This window comes from Saimiri boliviensis, chromosome 9 (assembly GCF_048565385.1).
Source record: "Saimiri boliviensis isolate mSaiBol1 chromosome 9, mSaiBol1.pri, whole genome shotgun sequence".
NCBI classification, from domain to species: Eukaryota; Metazoa; Chordata; class Mammalia; order Primates; family Cebidae; genus Saimiri; species Saimiri boliviensis.
Window position 1 is genome coordinate 92836570 of NC_133457.1, and position 24710 is coordinate 92861279.

The 24710-nt window shown below is 40.7% G+C and overlaps 1 protein-coding gene and 1 non-coding gene across 4 annotated transcripts in view; one reads left to right on the forward strand and one right to left on the reverse strand.

Moving 5' to 3' along the window:
* DNAAF9 (dynein axonemal assembly factor 9) overlaps nt 1-24710 on the forward strand; it is a 156204-nt gene that overhangs the window by 33436 nt on the left and 98058 nt on the right. For all 3 annotated transcript variants that reach the window (XM_039479457.2, XM_039479458.2, XM_074406314.1), the window contains 2 exons: nt 9641-9718; nt 22172-22270. In XM_039479457.2, the coding sequence (XP_039335391.1) occupies nt 9641-9718; nt 22172-22270 (177 nt within the window). The remainder of the gene's footprint in view (nt 1-9640; nt 9719-22171; nt 22271-24710) is intronic.
* Nucleotides 9090-9196, reverse strand: LOC120367958 (U6 spliceosomal RNA). The gene has a single exon (XR_005582197.1). It is a non-coding gene; the product is annotated as a U6 spliceosomal RNA (small nuclear RNA).

Consider the following 24710-nt stretch of genomic DNA (forward strand, 5'->3'; position numbering starts at 1 on the left):
GGCTGAGGCAGGAGAATTGCCTGAACCCAGGAGGCGGAGGTTGCGGTGAGCCGAGATCGCGCCATTGCACTCCAGCCTGGGTAACAAGAGCGAAACTCCGTCTCAAAAAAAATAAAAAAATAAAAAAATAAAATAAAACTTGTGTTTTATTATATGGCCATACCCAGAAGAAAGTCATTAATCCAGATGGTGTTTTGTTTCTCATGTGGTAGGTGCCAGCATGAGAAATAAAGCCAGGCCCAGCCATAGCTTTTACTTGGCATTTCATTCTTATAGTAACTCTCTGAGGTAGGTCCTATTTTACATCCCTATTTGAGAGAGATTAAATGATTAAATGACAAGCTTCTACTTGGCATTTATGTTGGGCCAAACTGAGTCATGGATATAGAAAATTTTTTCTTTCTGGGAAGATGTACAGGGAAGTTCCTCTGCTAGGGCTTTTTCTGCCTCTAACTTCCTCCTTCTTACTCTGCAGCTGCTGGAACTGTGATCTGGTAATGTAAATTTAATCAACCAGCTCCACAAGGGGAGGATCCTAATAGCAAACTTCTAAATAATGAGTAACCAGTGAGCATTCATTCATCTGTTTATGGACAAATAGATCTTCATATTGAAAGATGGAATAAGAATTAGGAAAAGGGTCAACAAAAATGTAAGAAAGAGACCACAGCATGTTAGATGCAGGGATAGACCAGTATGCTTTAAAAAAAGGTTTTCTCCAAGGAATAAAATAAATAATTGAGAAAATGTCTCTTTTTGGTACTTTTTAGGAACAGAATTTATAAAAAGAGAAATGAGATCTAGCAATGAGGTGAGCAATCAGAATTTAAAAGGGAGATGGAAGACATATAAGATTGTAGGAAGTCTCAAAATTTATTAGTAGAATGAAAACTTGCATTAAAAAATAGATATCAAAAGGCCAGGTGTGGTGGCTCATGCCTTTAATCCAAGCACTTTAGAGGCCAAGGCGGGTGGATCACCTGAGGTCAGGAGTTCAAGACCAGCCTGACCAACATGGTGAAACCCCATCTTCCAAAAAAAAAAAAAGGATATCAAATTTAGTACCCTTAAAAAATTGAATCACTTGACATACTTGAAAATCTTTTCAGAATTCAGAGGAAGGGGCCAAGTAGATTAAATCAATGGGGGAGAAGATGATAAAGTAGAAAAGAGAAAATGGATATTGGTGATATTGAAAAGAAAGAATTAATTGAAGGTTGTTATATGCCACTTTCTACCACCCTCCTCCCAAGTGACTGGCAACCAGGCATTTGCAGATGCCATCTCCACCCTAGGAAAAACAAAGAACAGGTTAGGGTGGAGGTTCTGTAAAAATAACTGAAAAAGGCCTGGTGAGTGGCTCACTCTTGTAATCAACTCTAGCACCTTGAGAGGTCAAGGCGGGAGGATCATTTGAGGCCAGGGGTTCAAGACCAGCCTGGCAACAAAAATTTTTTTTAAATTAGCTGAGCATAGTGATGTGTACCTACAGTCCCAGCTACTTGGAAGGCTGAGGTGGGAGGATAGCTTGAACCCAGAAGTTCCAGGCTGCAGTGGGCTGATTGAACCATTGCACTCCAGCCTGGGCAACCGTGGCTCAAAATAAATAAAACTTAAATAAACTAAAAGGCAAGACAGAACAAAGAGATTTCATTAGTTAGTGTAGTTTTTGTTTCCTGAGAGTAAAGGTGTTCACTTTTTGGCATGTAGAATATAAGGGGATGGAGACCCAGGAATAGAAGCTCTGCTTATCAGCTATTAGGAATGTACAGCTTCCAGTTAGCCTTTTCGTTGCCTCATTTTAAAGTATGAATAGGAAGCCAAAGATCACCAGACATTTGATTAAACACTGGTAACTCAAAGGAAAAAGATCAAGTTTGTTTTTTTAAAAAAAGACCAATTCATTAAGACCTAAAGATAATTTAAGGTATAGAAGAAAACTTAAGACATAAAAATCTTTTTGGATGCTCAGAAAAATGTAAGATTTGGCAATCATAGGACAAGTATATGTTGTGATAACAATGTAGGGAAAATAAGAGCTCTAGGAAATCATAATTGATGAAATCAATAGAGGAGTGGAAGGTAAAGTTAGGAAGCTCTTTAGAAAGGTAGAATAAAAACATCACAGAGAGAAAATATGAGAAAAAAGTTAAGACTTTAACCTTAGAAGTTAACTTTAGGCTGAGCATGGTAGCTCACGCCTGTAATCTCAGCAGTTTGGGAGGCCGAGGTGGGTGGATCACCTGAGGTCAGGAGTTCAAGACCAGCCTGGCCAACATAGTGAGATCCTGTCTCTACTAAAAATACAAAAATTGGGACTACAACTGTAGTCCCAGCTACCCGGGAGGCTGAGGCAGGAGAATCGTTCAGACCCATAAAGTGGAGGTTAGAGTGAGCTGAGATCATGCCACTGTACTCCAGCCTGGGTGACAGAGCAAGACTTCATCTGAAAATTTTTTTTAAAAAAAGAAAGAAACAAAGTTAACTTTAAATGTTAAAAGACTGATCTAAGAAGTCTAATATCCAATAGTAGAATTTCTAGAAAGAGAAGGCAGGGATACCATAAGGGAGGAAATTAAAAAAAAAAAAAATTCCAATCATAAAGAGAAACAAAAACTTTTAAATTAAATCACTTAAATATGAATGGGAAGGGGAAAAACAAACCTTATTCTGTCTGTGACATTTCAGACACTAAGGGTAGAATAGTATCTTTTTTGAGATAGTTTCACTCCTATTGCTAGGTGGCTTACTGCAACCTCTGCCTCCTGGGTTCAAGTGATTCTCCTGCCACAGCCTCCAGAGTAGCTGGGACTACAGGTGTGTACCGCCACGGCTGTAGTTTTGTATTTTTAGTAGAGATGGAATTTCACCATGTTTATCAGGCTGGTCTCAAACTCCTGACCTCAGGTGATCCGCCTGCCTCGGCTGGGATTACAGGTGTGAGCCACCCCTGACTAGCCTGGATGAAAGAGTATCTTTAAAAGCTTTCGTTAAGTTGGTCAATAAGGTTGGCCAAAAAAAAAAAGATTCCAGGAAGAAAAAACAAGTCACCCACAACAAAACAACAAGAACTGGTTCCCCAATTAACAAAAGCCCCCAAAACAAAAACACAACCACAAACAAAATATATGAAACAATGGTCTTCAAGAAACTAGGCATCAGGCAGTGAGGAATCATGAATCCCTGAGAGGTGGAAGCAATCAAGGTGAGGCCCATGAAGAGAGTACCCAGGTGGAGCCCAGTGCACTCCTTGAGTTAGGAGATGCAGCTGGGAGTCTGGGGAGACCAAACCGTTTAGAGTACTAAAGAGGAAAGAACCATCCAAAGAAAACTCCCAAAGACCGTAGAGTAAGCATTCCCAAAGTTTTTACACAGGGGGCCAGTTCACTGTCCCTCAGACCATTGGAGGGCCGCCACATACTATGATGCTCCTCTCACTGACCACCAATGAAAGAGGTGTCCCTTCCTGAAGTGCGGCAGGGGGCTGGATAAATGGCCTCGGGGGCCACATGCGGCCCGTGGGCCACAGTCTGGGGACGCCTGCTGTAGAGATTCCCCTTTCCCCAGTCAGTATTCAGCAGAGTAGATCAATGCAGTCACATGTGTGGTAACTACTCAAGGTCAAGAGAAATCTATCTGAAAGGATTTGAGAATGGTGCCTGACATGTATTCAGGGCTGAAAACAGTGCCTGTTTGCACCAGTTAAACTGGAAAAACACATACAGGCCTATCTTGTTTCATTGTGCTTTGGTTTGTTGCACTTTATAGATACTGAATTTTTTTTTAAACAAATTGAAAGTTGTGACAGCCTGCATTGGCTCCACTTTTCCAACAGCATGCACTCACTTTGTGTCTCTGTGTTACGTTTTGGTAATTCTCATAATATTTCAAGCTTTTTTATTATTATTATATCTGCTATGATAATCCATGATGAGTGATCTTTGATGTTACCACTGGAATTGTTTTGGGGCACCACAGACTGCACGCATATGAGATGATGAACTTATTAAATGTTTTGTATGTTCTGACTGCTTCACTGACTGGCTGTTCCCTTGTTTTTCGCTTTCTCCTCTGACTTCTCTATTCTTGACCACAACAATATTGAAATTAGGCCAATTAATAACCCGACAGTGGCTCAAGGGAAAGGAATAGTCACAATTTTCTCATTCTAAATCAAAGGCTGGAAATGGTTAAGCTTAGTAAGGGAGGCATGTTGAAAGCCAAGACAAGCTGAAAGCTAGACCTCTTGCATCAAACAGTTAGCTAAGTTGTAAATGCAAAGGCAAAGTTCTTGAAGGGAACTGAAAGCATTACTTCAGTGAACATAAACTATAAGAAAGTGAAACAGCTTTATTGCTGATACGGAGAAAGCTTGAGTGGTCTGGATAAAAGATCAAACCAACCATAACATTCCCTTAAACCAAAGCCTAATCCAGAGCAAAGCCCCAACTTTCTTTAATATGAAGGCTGAGAATGGTGAGGAAGCTGCAGAAGAAAAGTTTAAAGCTAGCAGAGGTTAGTTTATGAGGTTTAGGAAAAAAGCTGTCTCTATAACGTAAAAGTTCAAGAAGCTGCAGCAAGTTATTTAGAAGATCTACTTAAGATAGTTTATGAAGGTGGCTACAGTAAACAACAGATTGTCAGTGTTGACAGAAGAGCCTTGTGTAAGAGGGTGATACCATCTAGGACTTTTTTTTCTTTATTTTTGGGACAGTCTCACCATGTCGGCCAGGCTGGAGTACGGTGGTGTGATCACAGCTCACTGCAGGCTTGACCTCCCAAACTCAAGCCATCCTCCCACTTCAGCCTCCCAGCTAGCTACGACTGCAGGGGTACACCATCATGCCCAGCTAACTTTTTTATTCTTGAGACAGTTTCACTCTTGTTGCCTAGGCTGGAGTGCAATGGAACGATCTCAGCTCACTGCAACCTCTACCTCCCAAGTTCAAGCAATTCTCCTGCCTCAGCTCCCAAGTAGCTGGGATTATAGGCATGCACCACCACATGGGCCTGTCTACTTTTTTTCTTTGTATTTTTAGTAGAGACAGGGTTTCTCCATGTTAGGCTGGTCTCAAATTCCCAACCTTAGGTGATCCACCCACGTCAGTCTCTCAAAGTTCTGGGATTATAGGCGTGAGCCACCATTCCCTGGAACTTCTTTATTTTTTGTAGAAATGTGGTCTCATTGTGTTGTCAGGGCTGGTCTTAAACTCCTAGGCTCAAGTGATCTTCCCACCTTGACCGCCCAAAGTGCTGGGATTACCTGTGTGATCCATAGCGCCCGGCCTCTGGGACTTTGATAAATAGGGTGAAATAAGTATCTGGCTTTAGAGGACAGTCTGACTCTCTTGGGGGCCAATGCAGCTGGTGACTTTAATTTGAAGCCAATGCTTATTTACCATTCTGGAACTCCAAGGGCCCTTAGGGATTGTGCTGAATCTACTCTGTGCTCTTAAAATGGATCACCAAAGCCTGGATGATAGCACATCTGTTTACAGCATGGCTTACTGAATATTTTAAGCCCACTGTTGAGACCTGCTCAGAAAAAAAAGGTTTCTTTCAAATATTACTGCTCATTAACAGTGTGCCTAGACACCCAATGAAGCTCTAATGGAGGTGTACAAGAGGTTTAATGTTGTTTTCATGCCTGCTAACACAACATCCATTCTGCAGCCCATAGATCAAGGAGTAATTTCAACTTTTAAGGCTTATTATTTAAGAAATACATTTTGTTAAGCAATAGCTGCCATAGATAATGATTCTTCCGATGGGTCTGGGCAAAAAAAAAACCCTGAAAGCCTTCTTGAAAAGATTCACCAATCTAGATGACTTTAAGAACATTCATGATTTATAGGAGGATGTCAGAATATCAACATTAACAGGAGCTTGCAAGAAATGGATTCCAGCTCTCATGAATGACTTTGAGGGGTTCAGGATTTCAATGGAGGGAGTCACTGGAGATTTGGTAGAAATAGCAAGAAAACTAAAATGGAAGCAGGAGATGGGAACAGAAAAACAAATCTTTCTTCTTTTCTTTAGTATAAGCAAACTTCCTGAGCCCTTACCCTTTACTCTGTTCTGTAAGTTTTATGAGTTTATGGATTCTTGTTCTCTGTAAGTGATAACTATGAGTTTCTGTCTCTCATCTAAGCAATACAACGAAAGTCATGAGAAATACCTAAGCAGGCCTGGACTTCAGCCATCTAGGTACCATAGCGTAGGGCACAAGATAAGCATGTGCAAGGCTCCTTGAGCAACTTTGATAACGGCCAGCTAGGCTGCATAGCAAAAGACATATGTAAGCCTGAGTTATGTGCCTGTCATTGCTAGATAAACTGCCTTTGTTCTGCACCTGCAAGTCTGTTTTCACGCCACTGTGCTTCATGTATAAAAGTCAGGCTGGGCGCAGTGGCTCACGCCTGTAATCCCAGCACTTTGGGAGGCGGAGGCGGGTGGATCACGAGGTCAAGAGATCAAGACCATCCTGGTCAACATGGTGAAACCCTGTCTCTACTAAAAATACAAAAAATTAGCTGGGCATGGTGGTGCGTGCCTGTAATCCCAGCTACTCAGGAGGCTGAGGCAGGAGAATTGCCTGAACCCAGGAGGCGGAGGTTACGGTGAGCCGAGATCGCGCCATTGCACTCCAGCCTGGGTAACAAGAGCGAAACTCCGTTTCAAAAAAAAAAAAAGTCAAGCCCTGTCTTTGTTCGAGGCGCAGTTTTTTAGATGCTAATCCACTAAGCCAGTGCACCTAGAAAAAATCCTCCGTTGTACCCATTAGTCTCTCTGGCCTTCTGATTCCTGCAACAGAATTAGAAGTGGAGCCTGAAGATGTGACTGACTTGCTGCAATCCCATGTTAAAAACTTTAATGGATGGGGAGTTGCTTCTTATGGATGAGTAAAGAAATTTGTTTCTTGAGATGGAATCTACTCCTGGTGAAGATGCTGTGAACATTGTTGAAATGTCAGTAAAGGACTTAGAATATTCTGCAGACTTAGTTAATAAAGCAGTGGCATGGTTTGAGAAGATTGACTCCCATTTTGAAAGAAGTTCTACTGTGGGTAAAATGCTAGTTATCAAGGTCAGGCTCGGTGGCTCACACCTGTAATCCCAGCATTTTGGGAGGCTGAGATAGGCGGATCACCTGAGGTCAGGAGTTCTAGACTAGCCTGGCCAACATGGCAAAGCCCCATCTCTACTAAAAATACAAAAATTAGCTGGGTGTGGTGGTACCCACCTGTAATCCCAGCTACTCAGGAGACTGATGTCCCTTCTAAGCCATTATCCTGTCCTCACGCTCCTTCACTCCTTCCCTTGGCTGAAGCATAGATTGTAACCCTTTGCTTCCCTCTGAGATTGGCCTTTGATGAGGAATTCAGGGATTTCCCCATATCTTCTCTCCTTCACCTTTATCGAGGGGTGCTGCTTTTTATTCCCTCCTCAAGTGCCTTTTTGCACCACCACCACCCAACACCTTCCATGACATTTCCTTGCTTAGGCCAGAAGCCATCAGTTAAGGTTGTAAAGAGTCTCTGACCTTCCTTGTTTAGTTTTGGAACCGTGCTTATTCACTCTCCATCAGCCTTGGAAATGAATATTGGGTCCTTAACCCTGCCATCCTCTGCTGTTGTCAGCTGTGCATTGTTTTTAGCTCAGGTTTTGATAAGGTAAAAAGAATAGTTACCAGGTTACTCATACCAGCCAGCTGTCAGAGTCCTTGGTGGTTAAACTTGGAGAAAGACCACATAAAGACACTTATAAGCACAAATAATCCCTCTGAATTATTTTACTTTTCTGTAATTGCTTTTCCTTTTAAAAATTGAAGTTTTAAACAGAGCTTTAATTTGGTCATCACTGCAATGTATTGGGGTCTAGTTTGGAATTCAACAACTAGAACAAAATAACCTTGAATCCAGTGCACACCTTGGTTTTCGTGCTGCTGCTGCTTCTCAAAATCTGTAGCAGGCCGGGAGTGGTAGCTCACGTCTATAATCTCAGCACTTTGGGAGGCCATGGAGGGCGAATCATGAGGTCAGGAGTTTGAGACCAGCCTGACCAACGTGGTGAAACCCCATCTCTGCTAAAAATACAAAAGTTAGCTGGGTGTGGTGGTGCACGCCTGTAATCCCAACTACTTAGGAGGCTGAGGCAGAAGAATCTCCTGAACCCAGGAGGCAGAGGTTGCAGTGAGCCGAGATTGCGCCACTGCATTCCAGCCTGTGGGGGATAGAGAGAGACTTGTCTCAAAAAAAAAAAAAAAAAAAATCCTCATCAGGGATTAAGAAAGAACCTGGTATGCACGGCAGATCCCCAAAATGGGCAGGATTGACCTGGCAAATTGCTGCATCTTTCTACTTTCTGTTTAGGACCGCTAAATGCTGATGTGTAGATGCATACAGAAACAAATACAATTCATTGTGTTTAAAAAGTATTAATAAGGCCGGGCCTGGTGGCTCAAGCCTGTAATCCCAGCACTTTGGGAGGCCGAGGCTGGTGGATCACGAGGTCAAGAGATCGAGACCATCCTGGTCGACATGGTGAAGCACCGTCTCTACTAAAAATACCAAAAAACTAGCTGGGCGTGGTGGCTCGTGCCTGTAATCCCAGCTACTTAGGAGGCTGAGGCAGGAGAATTGCCTGAGCCCAGGAGGCGGAGGTTGCAGTGAGCCGAGATCGCGCCATTGCACTCCAGCCTGGGTAACAAGAGTGAAACTCCGTCTCAAAAAAAAAAAAAAAAAGTATTAATAAACCAAGAAAGTCATATTATGATATTAAATGATGTTAGGATATGTATGTGTAAACAGTTTTGGGGCTGGGCATAGTGGCTCACACCTGTAATCTCAACACTCTGGGAGACAGGGGCAGGGGGCGGGTAGATTCCTTGAGCCCAAGAGTTTGAGAAAGAAACAGTTTAGGAATAGGAATGGGTGTAGAAGAACTACATCTTTGACAGAAATCAATATTTAATTTCTAAATTGATAACTAGTGATAGAAGCATATTATATCAAAATTGGGGGTAAATGCCAGAAAGAAAATGTTAAATGAATTCTAACTGGTTGCTTCTTTTTTAAAAAAATGTTCTCTGAAAATGTGGAATACTTCACAAATTTGCATGTTGTCCTTGCGCAGGGGCCATGTTAATCTTCTCTGTATCCTTCCAATTTTAGTATAGGTACTGCTGAAGGGAGCACCTAAGTGCTTGCTTATGAGGAGTGAGACTAGCGGGGGTTTGTGAAAGGTTGGAGCTGGGAATAACGTTTTTTTATTATAAGCCTTTTGTGCCATTTGATTTTTAAAGCCATGGATATGGATTATTTTGATTAAAATTTTATTTAAAACAATGGCAAAAATATACAACATACAAGTCTATGTATGTGTGCATGTGTGTGTGTATAAATATATATGTGCCCATTATTGAAGATAATTAGTACCAAAGGTTCTGAGAAAATAGTTTCCTTTTATGGGAGAACATTTATTAATAGGTATAGGTGCTAATATAATTGATAAAACTTTGATTTATTATTCTGTTCACACTAGTTTATACCAAAAGAGTCATTTGTGAACGTCAAAAAATAATTCTGATTGTTCCAATGATATTGACTTAATTATTTCATTGTTTTTGCCCCCTGTTGCAGTTGCAGGATGTCAGTTTGAATCTATGGAATATCTACAACAAGATGGATCCTATGTCTCTGGAAAGTTTGCTTTCAGAAGTAAGGAGCCAAACAGTAACTTTTAAATATTAATATTATATCCAGCTCAGTTACCTGCTAATGATCTTTAATTTGAAGAAATGCAAAGTATATTTTAGTTTTCTTTAGTCCAAAAATAGAGCAATTTCTTTCTTGATTATTGTCTTGAATTCCTTGGGGGGTATAAGGGAGCCTGGCAAAGTGACAGTACTCCCTCTTCCACTCTGAGGTGACCTCACCTGAGGCAAAACCAAGACCTCCTTCCTGGCCCTGGGTTTAGGTTTTCACCTAAAGGCATTCTTTCTGTTGGACTGGACTTTAGAAAAACAATGCAGAAGGCTTTCTCTGGCATGAAATGATAAAAGATGAGATTATAGCTTAAAGGAATCAAGGATTAGAGCAAAGATGGCAGACTTTTTCTGTGAAACTCTAGTTAGCAATATTTTAGCCTTTGTATGCCTTATGGTCTCAGTGGCAACTACTTGACAATGCCATAGTAGCATGAAAACAGCCCTAGACAGTGTTTAAACAAATGGTATGTCTGTGTTCTAAGGAAACTTTACAAAAATACGTGGCCTGTCTATATCAAGATGTGAGGGGAGGCCAGGCGCAGTGGCTCACGCCTGTAATCCTAGCACTTTGGGAGGCCGAGGTGGGTAGATTACCTGAGGTCAGTAGTTCAAGACCAGCCTGGCCATCATGGTAAAACCCCATCTTAAAAATAACTAACTAACTAAATAAATAAATAAATAAATAAAGATGTGAGGGGACATTTGCAATGAAGAGCAACAAGCAGAACTAAAGCTTTAGGACTCTGTATTCTAGTTAAGCAGGTCAGTAGTGTCTGTCTGTGGCCATGGATAGATATGCATGGTCATGGAATTACTTAGAATTAGCCATTTCTCCAAGGAGTTTCGGTACAATTATCAAACAAAATCTGGGCATTAAGTATGTTTCTTGCTTCTGTGGAGACATTGGTTTTAGGCCCTTTGAGTGGGCATACTGAAAAAATAAAAGAATAAGGAAAGGAAAAGATACAGTTTCAAAAATTATATTTCCTCGAAAGAACAGAAGGTTTTGAATCTACATATTGAAAAGGGCAGACCAGTCACTTTGGCTGATGCCTATAATCCTAGCACTTTGGGAGTCTGAGACGGGCAGATCATCTGAGTTCAGGAGTTCAAGACCAGTCTGGCCAACATGATGAAACTCTGTTTCTGCTAAAAATACAAAAATTAGCCAGGCGCAGTGGCACTCACCTGTAATCTTAACTACTCAGGAGGCTGAGGCAGGAGAATCGCTTGAACCCGGGAGGTGCAGGTTGCGATGAGCCGAGATTATGCCCCTATACTCCAGCCTGGGCAACAGAGCAAGACTCCATCTCAAAAAAGAAAAGAAAAGGGCATGCCATGCCCCAGAAAATATTGCTGAGACATATTCTAATAAAGTTACTAGACTTCTCCCCAAGCTCCAGCTACCCCCAAAAAACAAAATGCTTTGGCATCTAGGCACAGGTGAAGTAGAAGAATTCAGGGTGGTCTTGAGTTTCTCCATGGCAGAAAAAAAATGAAGCAACACACCTATAATAAAATCCTCAAGAACAAAAATATAACACCCAAATTTTATTTATTTTTATTTTTAGAGACAGGGTCTTACTCTGTTGCCCAAGCTGGAGTACAGTGGTGATCATAGCTCTCTACAGCCTTGAACTCCTGAACTCGAGTGATCCTTGCACCTCAGCCTCCTGAGTAGCTGGGACTACAGGCATGCATCACCACTCATGGCTAATTTTTTATGTTTTTGTAGAGATGGGGTCTTGCTGTGTTGCCCAGGGTGGTCTTGAACTCCTGGCCTCAAGCAATTCTGCCACCTCAGTCTCTCAGTGTGCCGGGATTATAGATGTGAGCCTCTGTGCCCAGCCCCAAACTTTATGGTTCAAATATAAGGGCAGCAGACATTTTGAACATAAAAGTACTGGGGCATATGGTGCTCATGACTTCTGAAGAAACCTAACAGATTTCTTCCACCCACAATGACTGGAAAAGCTGTAGCAAAAGGATTGGCAGTAGGCATTAGATCTTCTGTTTATAACATTAAAATGAAAGCATCGAAGAGAATTATGGTGGTACAATAGAATGTAAATGTTACTGTGGCTGGCCTATATGGAGAGTCCCCCTGAACTTTTTAACATGTGCAACAGAGCAAGACCTCATCTCAAAAAAAAAAGCTTGTTAATATAAATAACAACTGGCAAAAGTTGGTGGAAGAAAGAAGAGTTCATGTAAGAATATGGTTTTCTTCATACTGATACCCAGGAGGTAGAGTATCAAAAGATGTCATATAAAACCTGAAAAATTGGCCAGGTGCAGTGGCTCACGCCTGTAATCTCAGCACTTGGGGAGGCTGAGGAGGGTGGATCGCCTGAAGTCCGGAATTTGAGACCAGCCTGGCCAACATGGTGAAATCCCGTCTCTACTAAAAATATAAAAAGAAATAGCTGGGCTTGGTGGTGGGTATCTGTAATCCCAGCTACTTGGGAGGCCAAGGCAGGAGAATTGCTGGAATCCAGGAGGTGGAGGTTGCAGTAAGCTGAGATCAAGCCATTGCACTCCAGCCCAGGTGACAACAGCAAGACTCTGTCTCAAAAAAAAAAAAAAACCCTGAAAAATTAAGTAATAAAGATATAAATAAATAACAGTACAAAATCAACAGTAAAAGATAAAGTTGGCTTGGTGAGGAAGGAGGAGGGAGTAGGAAGAAGAAGTACACTAACTAATTTTATTATCAGACATGGTCAGAGATTAAGGAAATTGAACATTAAGGTTTGTACATTAGTTACAAAGTAAACTCTAGCACTCAATAATAATTTTTTTTTTTTTAGACATAGTCTTATTCTGTTGCCCAGGCTGGAGTGTAGTGGCACGATCTCGGTTCACTGCAACCTCCACCTCTAAGGTTCAAGCTATTCTCCTGCCTCAGCCTCCCAAGTAGCTGGGATGACAGGCGCATGTTACCAAGGCTGGCTAATTTTATGTTTTTACTGGAGATGGGGTTTTGCCACATTGGCCAAGCTGGTCTTGAACTCCTGACCGCAAGTGATCCACCCACCTTGGCCTCCCAAAGTGCTGGGATTACAGGCATGAGCCACCACACCTGGCCTCAGTAGTAATTTAAGTCATGGAAATGCTACATATCAGAGTATTTGAAAAACAGCTAAAGCAGTACTTATAAGAAATTTTTAATTAAAAGTAAGTAGCCAAGTGAAGAAGTTAGGGGAAAAGAGTAAGGAAAGAATTTATTGCATGGAAAGCAGAAAATAATGAAATAGAACATAGGAAAATGGTAGAACTCATAAATAAGCCTAGCACTGGTACTTTGAACCTGAGAATAATGAAATAGAGAAACCATTAGCTTAATTTTGGTAGATTGTATTATTTTTTCATAACTCTTCTTCTTCCCTTCATGCCCTTGCTATAGTTGACAGTGGGTAGCGTATTCTTTCCTGTTACACTAATGTTGGGCCTGGTCATATGGAAGGTGAATGGTCATAATATGACATGTCTGACCAGAGGCCTTCAGTGTTCTTGTGTAATTTTTCTTGCCCTCTTAAACTCCTGCCATGAGAACTCTTCCCAGGTAGTTGCTGCTTTATGTGTGGATCCCGAAATGACATTCATAGAACACATTGAAAGCTCAGCTGACATTCATAGAACAGACTGAAAGCTGAGCTCTCCCTTTTTTTTCTTATTAGATCAGACCTTACAGTAAGCAATAACCTGACTAATAAACTGATCTAACAAGAAAAAAAGGGAGAAAGCAGCAATGTCAAAAGAAGAAAAAAGAGAGCAACGATAGGTACAAAGAGGTTAAGAATTATAAAAAGTAATTGCATCATTTCAGTGCAAATATATTTGGTTAAAGGTTAATTAAAATAGGCCCCAGGGTAGATAGAAAATCTCAAATAACTGATTTTAAAAATGTAGAGAAATTACCAGGAACACATTTCACAGGTGAATTCTCCTAAAACCTTCAGATACAGTTTCGGAGCTCTTTAAAAGTTCAGATCCAGCTGGGTGCAGTGGCTCACGCCTTATAATCCCAGCACTTTGGGAGGCAAAGGCAGGTGGATCACCTGAGGTCAGGAGTTCAAGACCAGCCTGGCCAACATGGTGAAACCCCATCTTTCCTAAAAATACAAAAATTAGCCAGGTGTGGTGACACATGCCTGTAATCCTAGCTACTTGGGAGACTGAGACAGGAAAATCACTTGAACCCAAGAGACAGAGGTTTCAGTGAGCCGAGATCACGCCTCCAGTCTGGGTGACAGAACAAGACTCTGTCTAAAAAAATAAATACAATAAAAGAAAAGTTCAGATCCTACCCTTTAAACATTTTAATGTAGTGATGAGCTAAATCAAACCAGACAGCATGGAAAAAGAACATCTTGCAAACTTGTAATGAAATTAGCTAAAGAAAAAAAAAATCAGACAGCACTGGATCTGGAAAAAAAAGAGAAATTAGCTGTAGTATCAAAACCCAATAAAAAGAAACTAAATAAAATGAAAACTACAGACCAGTCTTATGAATATTGATACCTGTATTTTAAGTTAAATATTAGCAGATAGAACCTAGTGTCATATTAAAATAATATTCTGTGAAGTAGGGTTTATTAAGGATTCTATATTCAATTCAATAGCTGGAAATCTATTAGTGTAATTGCTATGCTAATTTTTCTTGGAGACTTTTATAATGACTCCATAGATGCTAAAAAGGCATTTGATAAAATTGAAAATCTGTTCTATTTAAATTTTTTCTTTCTTTCTTTCTTTCTTTCTTTCTTTCTTTTTTTTTTTGAGACAGATTCTCACTGTCACCCAGGCTGGAGTGCAGTGGCATGATCTCAGCTCACTGCTGCCTCTGCCTCCTGGGTTCAAGCGATTTCATACCTCAGCCTCCTGAGCAGCTGGGATTACAAGTGTGAACCACCATGCCTGGCTACTTTTTGTAGCGACAGGGTTTTGCCATGTTGACCAGGCTGGTCTTGAATTCCTGACCTCAGGTGATCCACCTGCCTCAGCCTCCCAAGTTGCTAGGATTCCAGGCATTAGTCACTGCACTCAGCTTCTGTTTAAACGTTTCTAATTAAAGAAGAATGTAAAAGAAAAATAAAATCTGAAATTTTTAGTTTCTGAAAAAACATCATAATCTCATAGCTAATCTAATTATGAAAAAAAAGTGAAAAGCGCAAATACACAGACAATATAAGAATGAGGAAGACCATTTAACCACAGATAAAGAAGAGAGGCAGGTAATTTAGTAGTATCTGCATGCAGTGTCCTGAATTGAGAATCCTACAGGTCACACATAGAGGCCAGAATAGCACTGTAGTTTTAAGAACATTGCTGGCATCCCTAGAATCAGTGGGGAGGGTCCACTTGGGAAAGCATCTTTAATTGCATCTGGAACAGCAGTGACATCATGCAACTGAAGCAGCAGATATGGTGATCACCATGAGCTGTAGGGCAGGCTCTTTTCTAGTTTCCTGACTTCCTTTGAGGTTGGTATTCTTAGGTGATATGAAGAAGGAGAAGGAAGCCCTTTTGATGTATGATAGTGGACTTATCATACATCCTGAAGAGTAAAGGCTGAGAGCCAGATTTAATTGTATTTGGAAATAATAAAGTAAGGTGATAACTCTGCCTGGTAGTGCACAGGATTGTTTCTCAGAGGAGTCATGTGTGTTAATCAGGGATTTTTTTTTTTTTTTTTTAAGATGGGGTTTCACCATGTTGTCCAGGCTGGTCTCGAACTCCTGACCTCAGGGTATCCACCCACTTCAGTCTCCCAAAATGCTGGGATTACAGATGTGAGCCACCATACCTGGCATTAATCAGGGATTTTCCAGAAAGGAGAGAAAATGGTAGAACATTCTAGGCAGAGAGGGAAGGAACCTGTCTGAAAGCCCCAGAATCATCCTCTGCTGAACTTTGAGAAAAGGTGCTCAAATGTGGCTGCTGTGCCCTTGCTGGTGTTTAAGCCAGTCCTAGAGCCAAGAGTTCTATTTGAAATCCAGTATCTTTGTCCTCTGGCCAAGGGCCAAGGCACAGTGGCATGGTTCTTGACCTCTGCTGCTTGTCTTATCTTAATCTGGGTTTGTCTTTTGGATTTGGCCTTGAAGAATCTGAATGATAAACTTTCCATCTAGCTGACCACTTCCACTTACTTACCGCAGTATGCAGTATCTGTTTCCACAAATGCAGTGTTTATGTTGGGGAAAAGTTGGGAGAATAACATGTTTAGTAGAAAGCACAGAGGCTCTAGGTATCTCTTGTCTAGATGTTTTACCACTTTTGCTGCTTGTTAGTATTGAATCCTCAGGCAAGTCACTTTATTGCTTGGTGTCTCAGTCTCTTCTGTAAAGTGGGCATAGAGAAGTACACAAAGATATTAGGAAGATTTAAAAGTACAATATACATAAAAGAATATTTTATATAGAATACTGGTGATTTTTAGTATGAGTCATTGCATCTTGCATTGGGCAAACAGAATGTGCATGGAGCTGAAAGCAGTACTTCGTGATTCATTCTACCTTATTCTGTAATTAGTACTGACATATCCACCTCCCTCAGGGGTGTTTTTCTGTGTGTGTGTGTGTGTGTGTGTGTGTGTGTGTGTGTGTGTGTGAAAATAGTACCTGTCTTCTCTGTAACCCCTGAAGCACACAGTGTTTTTCACCTACAAGTTAGCAGAGAATGGGTATTGCTCAACTGTGTGACTGCTTCCTTCATAAACCTAAACCAAAATGGGTGTCACCAGTTAGGCCATTTAAGTGGAAATATACCTACCTCCTGAGTCTGTTTCTAAAAGAATTGAAACACAAAGTTTATTCTGTATTAATAGCCTTTTTTTTGAGAACGGGTCTCACTCTTTCGCTCAGGCTGGAGTGCAGTGGTGCTATCTCGGCTCACTGCAACTTCTGCCTCCCAGTCTCAAGTGATCCTCCCACCTCAGCTTCCCAAGAGGCTGGGACTACACACACATGCTACCACACCCAGCTAATTTTTGTGTTTTTTGTAGAGACAGGGCTTGGCTGTGTCACCTGGGCTGGTCTCAAACTCCTGAGCTCAGGTAATCTGCTCACTCCCAAAGTGCTGGAATTAAAGGCATGAGCCACTGCACCCAGTACCCTTTTGTTTTTTTTAAGCCTCACAGACTGAAGCATTCTGGTAAAGCTCAAGAGGTTGGACAGAGCCAGGTAAGCAAAGCAAAGATGCACTCTGAGATGGTGGCTTTGGGCACAGCCTGATCCCAGTGGTGTGCGTTATGAGTATCTGAGAGAGAGAGAGCAGACAAATGTCAGGATGTTGCGGGGAAGGCTCAGATGTATATCTTTATTTCCATGTAAATATATATAAATATATTTATACATGTCTGTTATAAATATTTTGAACTCATAGATTTAAACATATCTTATGCATTTATATCCATTGCAGTTACCATCTTTCTCACAGCCAGCCTTGGGCTGACCTGCAGTAGAGGCAGTACTAAGGATATCTACTGTGCAAGGTCTGATAATAAGCACTTGATACAGGTTATCTCACTTAATTCCTGTAATATCTCTGCAAGGTAGATAGTAGTCATCCCAATTTTGTAAGGCATTTGAAGCTCAGATTAAGCTCTTGCCCAAGTTCACGCAGCCCCTAAGAGGCAGAAATTCAAGCACAGGTATTTCTGAATTAAAGCATTCTTTCAGGCTGGGTGCGGTGGCTCACACCTGTAATCCCAGCACTCTGGGAGGCCAAGGGGGGGCGGATCACCTGAGGTCGGGAGTTCAAGACCAGCCTGACCAACATGGTGAAACCCTGTCTTTAAAAAAAAAAAAAGAAAGAAAGAAACGAAACATTCTTTCAGTGGGTGACAGCCAACTTGAGACGGAAAGTAGATCTGGGATCAGAGAAGTCAGACAGACATTGAAGGTCTGTGGTTAGAGTGTTAGTTGGAAGCATTAGAAGTATTTTTCTCCCCAGAGTCCAGAAGGGGAGAACCCAGTGCCAAAGTGGAAGGATTGTCCTGGTCTAGGATACAGGGGCACTGATTGGACTTGATAGCAGTGAGTCAGAAACCCAGACCCAAAGGGATTGTTTTACCAGGCCAAGGCACAGAGGTGATATGGCAAGGCAGTCTAACCCAGGACCTTGCAGATTACCAGTTACAAGTACATGCACATTTGTATATGTAAAATACTAAGTAAAAATAAGCTGAGAGAATGTTCCCCAAAGTGTTTACAGCGATTCTTACTCTGTTTTCTGTAATGAACAAATAGTATTCATGCATTTGCTTTTAAAGACCTTATCATGGCCGCGCACGGTGGCTCACACCTGTAATCCCAGCATTTTGGGAAGCCAAGTCCAGGGGACCACCTGAGGTCAGGAGTTTGAGACCAGCCTGATTAATATGGTGAAACCGTGTCTCTACTAAAAATAAAAAAATTAGCTGGGCGTAGTGGCAGGCACCTGTAATCCCAGCTACTTGGGAGACTTAGGCAAGAGAATTCCTTGAACCCAGGAGGCAGAGGTTGCAGTGAGCCAAGATAGCGCCAGTGCACGCCAGCCTGGGCAACAGAGGGAGACTCCATCTAAACAAACAAACGAAAAAAGACTTTTTTGATTTTTTTTTTTGAGACGGAGTTTCGCTCTTGTTACCCAGGCTGGAGTGCAATGGCGCGATCTCGGCTCACCGCAACCTCCACCTCCTGGGTTCAGGCAATTCTCCTGCCTCAGCCTCCTGAGTAGCTGGAATTACAGGCACGTGCCACCATGCCCAGCTAATTTTTCTGTATTTTTAGTAAAGACGGGGTTTCACCATGTTGACCAGGATGGTCTCGATCTCTCGACCTCGTGATCCACCCGCCTCGGCCTCCCAAAGTGCTGGGATTACAGGCTTGAGCCACCGCGCCCGGCCTGAAAAAAGACTTTTTATTATTAAAATAATGTAGACAGCTGGGCATGGTGGCTCACACCTGTAATCTCAACACTTTGGGAGGCCAAGGCGGATGGATTACTTGAGGTCAGGAGTTTGAGACCAACCTGGCCGACATGGTGAAACCCGGTCTCTACTAAAAATACAAAAAATTAGCAGAGATCACACAACTGCACTCCAGCCTGGGTGACAGAGCAAGACTTCATCTCAAAATAAATAAATAAATAAAATAACACAGACTCACAAAACAGCAAAAAAAAAAAAAAAAAAAAAAAAAAAAAGTACAATCTAATGACTGATAAAACAAAGCAACAGAATCTCCAGAATCTCCATTATCTCCTTCCTCTTCCTGTGAGAATAACACTATCATGAATTCTATGGTAGTCATCTCCTTACTTTTCTTGGCAGTTTTATCATCCAAATATGATTTTATAAACATAGTTTAGCCTTGTTTGCCTGCCCTGTGTGCATGTGTGTGTGTGTAGGTTTCTTTTAATCTGTAGGTGTTCTATATCTCTTTGTCCCCCTACCCTTGCTGTCTGTTGAAAAAACCAGATCATTTGTCTTACAGTTGCCATCATTTGAATTTTTTTTTTCTTTTCTTGAGATGGTGTCTCACTCTTGTTGCCCAGGCTGGAGGGCAGTGATGTGATCTTGGCTTACTTCAACCTCAGCCTCCTAGGTTCAAGTGATTCTCCTGCCTCAGCCGCTCCATGTCCTGCTAATTTTTGTATTTTTAATAGAGATGGAGTTTCTCCATGTTGGCCAGGTTGGTCTTGAACTCCTGACCTAAAGAGATCTGCCCACCTCAGCCTCCTAAAGTGCTGGGAATACAGGTGTGAGCCACTGCGCTTGGTACAGTTGAAATTTTCTTAATTGTATTCCCATGATGTAGTTTATTTTCCCCTGTCTTCTGTATTTCCTGATCACTGGTAATTGAATATAGAGGTTTAATCAGTTTCAGCATTGATTTCTGGAGGAAAGACTACTTCCTACAGAGTGTTACATTCTTTATCAAGAAGCACATACTGTCTAATTGATTCTCTTTGTGTTTTGTGAACAGCAGTTGATGTGTAATCCCTATCCTTAATTCATTAATTAGATCCTCAATTCATTGCACAATGGTGATATTCCAGTAGCATATATATACATAATACATATTGTATGTATGTATATTGTATATATTTTGAACTCATAGATTTAAACATATTTGATGTGTTTTATATCCATTGCAATTACCATCTTCAGTGATGCTTAAATTGTTCTATCTTTGGATAATGAACTCCCTTCAAGTTGGTTCACAAATTATTTTAACAGAATACTGATAGCCCTTGATATCTTGCCAGCTACTATATTAACATATTCCAGGCTTATCTTGTACATTTCCTTTCTGAGACCCAGATTCAGTTCACTAAAAAGTTCTGATTTCTTTGAATGAGAAGTGGTATCTCAGCACCACAATCTAAGTGCTAGAAGTACTCATTGCTTCTGGTTTGGCCGTTGTTTCTAGATCTCTTCAGTAGATAGAACTAGGAAATATTTTCTATCTCTTTCTCTCTCTGTCTCCCTCCTCCTAATATGGGTATGTATGCATACATAGATACCTGTAAACACACACATAGACTTTTTTGTTTGATTCTACGTTATCTATAAAACATATTCAGAAAACGCTATCAACACTGTCACCTACATGATGACTAAACAATTTTTTTTTGGTAGAGATGGGGTGTCACTGTGTTGTCCAGGCTGGTCTCAAACTCCTAGGCTAATATGATTCTCCACGTCGCCTCCCAAAGTTCTGGGATTGCAGGCATGTGCCACCATACCTGGCCAGAATTTGTGTGTGTGTGTGTGTGTGTGTGTGTCTGCCTTAGTATCATATAATATGCGCATGTTCATATATATATACACAGATGCATACCCATCTGTATATATAGATAAAGTTAGATAGTCTGGGCAGCAAGTAGAGAATGTTTACATTGTCTTCCCAGCAGTGGTTCATTGTTCTTTATGTCTAGGGCCAGAAGTAGAATCAGTACATGGCTAGCACAGAGGTCTGAGTACTTGTGTATCCTTGAGAGGAGGAGGGCATAGATCTGGCCAGTGAGTTTTGGTGCAGCAAACAGAATGCCTGCTACGAGCAAGGTACTAGACTGGATGCCTGACATACATACCCTTCCATAGTGCAAGATGGACAGTGAAGATGACTGTCCAATTTTAGTACAAATTATTAGCAACTTCAAAATAAGGACAAAGATAATACTGAGTAACATCTTAAGCAAGTCCTAACTGGTGGTTTTTTGTTAATTGATGTTACCTTCAAGAAAAGTTAATGGCAAAAAACAATTTGTAGTGCTTAAGAATAAGAATGAGTTCAGGGAGGATGCTTAAAAAGCATCTGGGATAGGGAATGGAGGCTGCACGTAGAGGAGAGTCAGCTAAGAAGGGTGCAGAGTTTCTCAGTACTCAGGTGGCCACTAGAAAGAGGGTATAAGGAAGGAGAAGGCTCTGTGCCACCCTGGACTTTAACTAAAGTCAATCCGTCCTTGAACAAAGCTGCACAGATGTGACCCTTTTGGCACTGGATGTGATACCATCCTTTAAGTGCCCCATAAATAAGTTTTTCCCAACAGGGCTGCTAAAGTAAAGCGCTTAAGGATCATTACTGTCCATTCATTCATTCATTCATTCATTCATTTGTTCAGATAAAGTCTTACTCTGTCACCCAGGCTGGAGTGTAGCAGCACAATCCTAGTTCACTCCAACTTGGACCTCTTGGACTCAAGCGATCCTCTCACCCCAGCCTCCTGAGTAGCTGAGATTACAGGTGCGCACCACCAAGCTCAGCTCATTTTTTGTGAGGTTTTTTTTTTTTTTTTTTTTGGTAGACATGAGCTCTCATCCTGTTGCCCATGCTGGTCTGAAACTCCTGGGCTCAAGTGATTCTCCCACCTTGGCCTCCCAAAGTTCTGCAGTTACAGATGTGAACCACTTCTCCTAGCTGTCCTTTTAAATGGCTTTATTTGGAATATAATTTATGTACCATAATACTCATCCATTTTAAGTGTACAACTCAATGATTTTTAATAAATTTACAGAGTTGTACAGTCATTACCACAAGAGAATTTTAGAACATTTTCATCAACCCAGAAAGTTCCCTTGTTCCCACTTGGCAGTCAGTCTCCATCCCAACCCCAGGCAACCATTAGTCTATTTTTTGCTTGTACAGATTTGCCTTTTCTGGATATTTCATACATAGGAAAGGACCACATGTCAGGTGGTCTTTTACATCCGGCTCTTTCTTTCACTTGTCATAATGTTTTTGAGATTCATCCATGTGAGTGGCATGTACTAGTAGTTTGCCATTACCTTTTAAAATAACATATATAAATATTTGGTCTGGTGTTTTGCGATCAGTTGCAGTTTCATAATTTTTGTTTTCTAAAATACCTCCTTTATATGACCAAACACATTATCTTTTTCCTTTTTTCCCAGGATTTGGTGGCTTTTGAACATCAGTGGACTAGCTTCTTTGCTAATTTTGACACAGAAATTCCTTTCCTGCTGGAACTTTCAGAATCTCAGGCGGGTGAGGTATGTAAGGGAAGGGTCAAAGAGGAAGAAGGAAATGGTTAATTCATTTATCATTTTAATTTTTTATTACGTTTTTTCCAAAATACAACACTATCAATTCTAATTTATCATTTATTTAAGCTGTATTATATACCATGAAGAAATTTCCCCCATGCCAACCCTATGTAAAAAGCTGTCCTTTTTTTGTGCCAGCTTCTTCATTAGAAAGATGTTTGCTTTGCAGTGTGGTGGTGCCAGGAATTCTGGGCACTAGTTAATAAACATAGGAATAATTCTCCACATGTGAGTAGCACACCTTTGTCCGTTTAACCTCCAGATAATGAATGCCAATATGTCTTTCCAAGCAGATGACACTAGTTAGCAGTTACCAGGCTCTTGAGTATCTAGACTGAGAACCAAGACACAGGACAGCCTCAAAAACTGATCACCAGGAAGGATCAGAGGAATGCTTTTAAGGCATTCTAGCCTTCTTGGGCACTCACTGCACCCTCATCTCTCCTGTGCTCCCTTGCGGCTCAGAGCAAGTCCTCCTGCTGACAGTTTGGAGCTGTAATTGATCTTTGTTGTTAGGCATTTTACCTTTACTTTTTTTTTTTTTTGAGATGGAGTCTCACTCTGTCACTCAGGCTGGAGTGCATGGCATGATCTCAGCTCACTGGAACCTCTTCCTTCAGGGTTCAAGCAGTTCTCCTGCCTCAGCCTCCCAAGTAGCTGGGATTACTGACACACACCACCATGCCCAGCTAATTTTTTTTGTTTGTTTTAGTAGAAACAGGGTTTCACCATGTTGGCCACGCTGGTCTCGAACTCCTGATCTCAAGTGATCGCCTGCCTCAGCCTCCCAATGTGCTGGGATTATAGGCATGAGTCATCACACCCTCCACCTTCACATATTTTATAAACCCCACAATACAGTGCTCTTATTTTTCTTTAAACAGTCAATTATTTTTCTTAAAGATTTAAATAATGAGGAACAAGTCTTATATATTTGCTCATGAATCACATCTCGGCCTTTTGGCTAAGGTCAAATGTAGTATATTTGCCCAAGTCATTGCTCTCTCTGGTGCTCCTCATTGCTTTGTGAAGACCCAGACTTCCGCTTGGTATCCTTCTCCTTGAAGGATGGTCCTTAATATTTTTTTGTGATATTGATCTTCTGATGATAAATTCTGTCAGCTTTTGAATGTCTGGAAGAAAACCTTTATTTCACCTTCATTTTTGAAATATATTTTTTCCATGTCTAAATTCTAGATTGACAGTTTTTACTTTTTTATACTTAAAAGATCTTGCTTCAGTATCTTCTTGCTTGCATTATTTCTGATGAGAAGTCTTTCATCCTAATCTTTGTACATACCATAGTCTTTCATCCTAATCTCTGAATATAGTGGGCCTTTTTTTCACTCTGGCAGCTTTTAAGATTTTCTCTTTATTACTGATTTTGAGTAATTTGATTATGGTATGTCTTAAGTTTGGAAAGTGTTTCACTATTAATTCTTCAATTATTTTTTCTGTTCCAAATCTCTCTTCTCTCCTTGAGGGACTCCAGTTGCTTCTACATTAGACCACTTGAAAGTTGTTCCACATCTCACTGATGCCCTTCTCAGTTTGGGGGGTTATTTTTTCTTCTTTTGTTGCTATGATTCTAAGAGTGAAAGAGATTCCAAAAGGTATACTCAGAAGTGTCACTGTTGATTCCTGTGACCCTGTTCTTATTGCCTTCTTTTTTCTACCCACTGTATTAAGTAGGTATCAAACCTCTTGAGTTTCTGATTTATCTTTTCTGTTTCACTTATGAACAAATATATGTGCATTTTCTCATATTTTCACCTTTCTAACATTGAAGAGTAGCATACAGTCATTTCCACTTAACAGTATATCCTGGAACTCTCTCCCAGTCAGTCTTTTTTTTCTTTGTTTACTTAATGATGTAAACATACTCAAGTCAGTTCATTGAGACCTTCCTCATTCCTTGTTAGATTCATAGTACTCCATTTTGTGGATTTGTCTTAATTTATTCAGCCCCTCTTGTATGTGCACATATTGAAGTTGTTTCTAATATTTTCCAAACAGAGCCATAGTAAATAACTCTACGCTTATGTATGTTCCTATTGTTGGAGGTATATATACCTAATGATGGGATTGCTGGGTCAAAAGGTAAGTGCATATGTGATGATGTTAGTTATTGCCAAATTCCCCTTCAGAAGGGTGGTACCAGTTTTCATTCCCACCAGCACTATATGAATGCCTGTTGTTCACAGCTTCACCAATAGAATGTGTATGTAATACTTAAAATTTTTCAGCTTCACAGATGAAAAATAGTATACCAGTATTGTTTTAATTTACATTTCTCTAATGAGTAAGTTGGAACATTTCTTTATATGTTTGATGGACATTTTATATTTTGTTTAAATGTTGTTTTTCCCATTTTAATATTAGTATG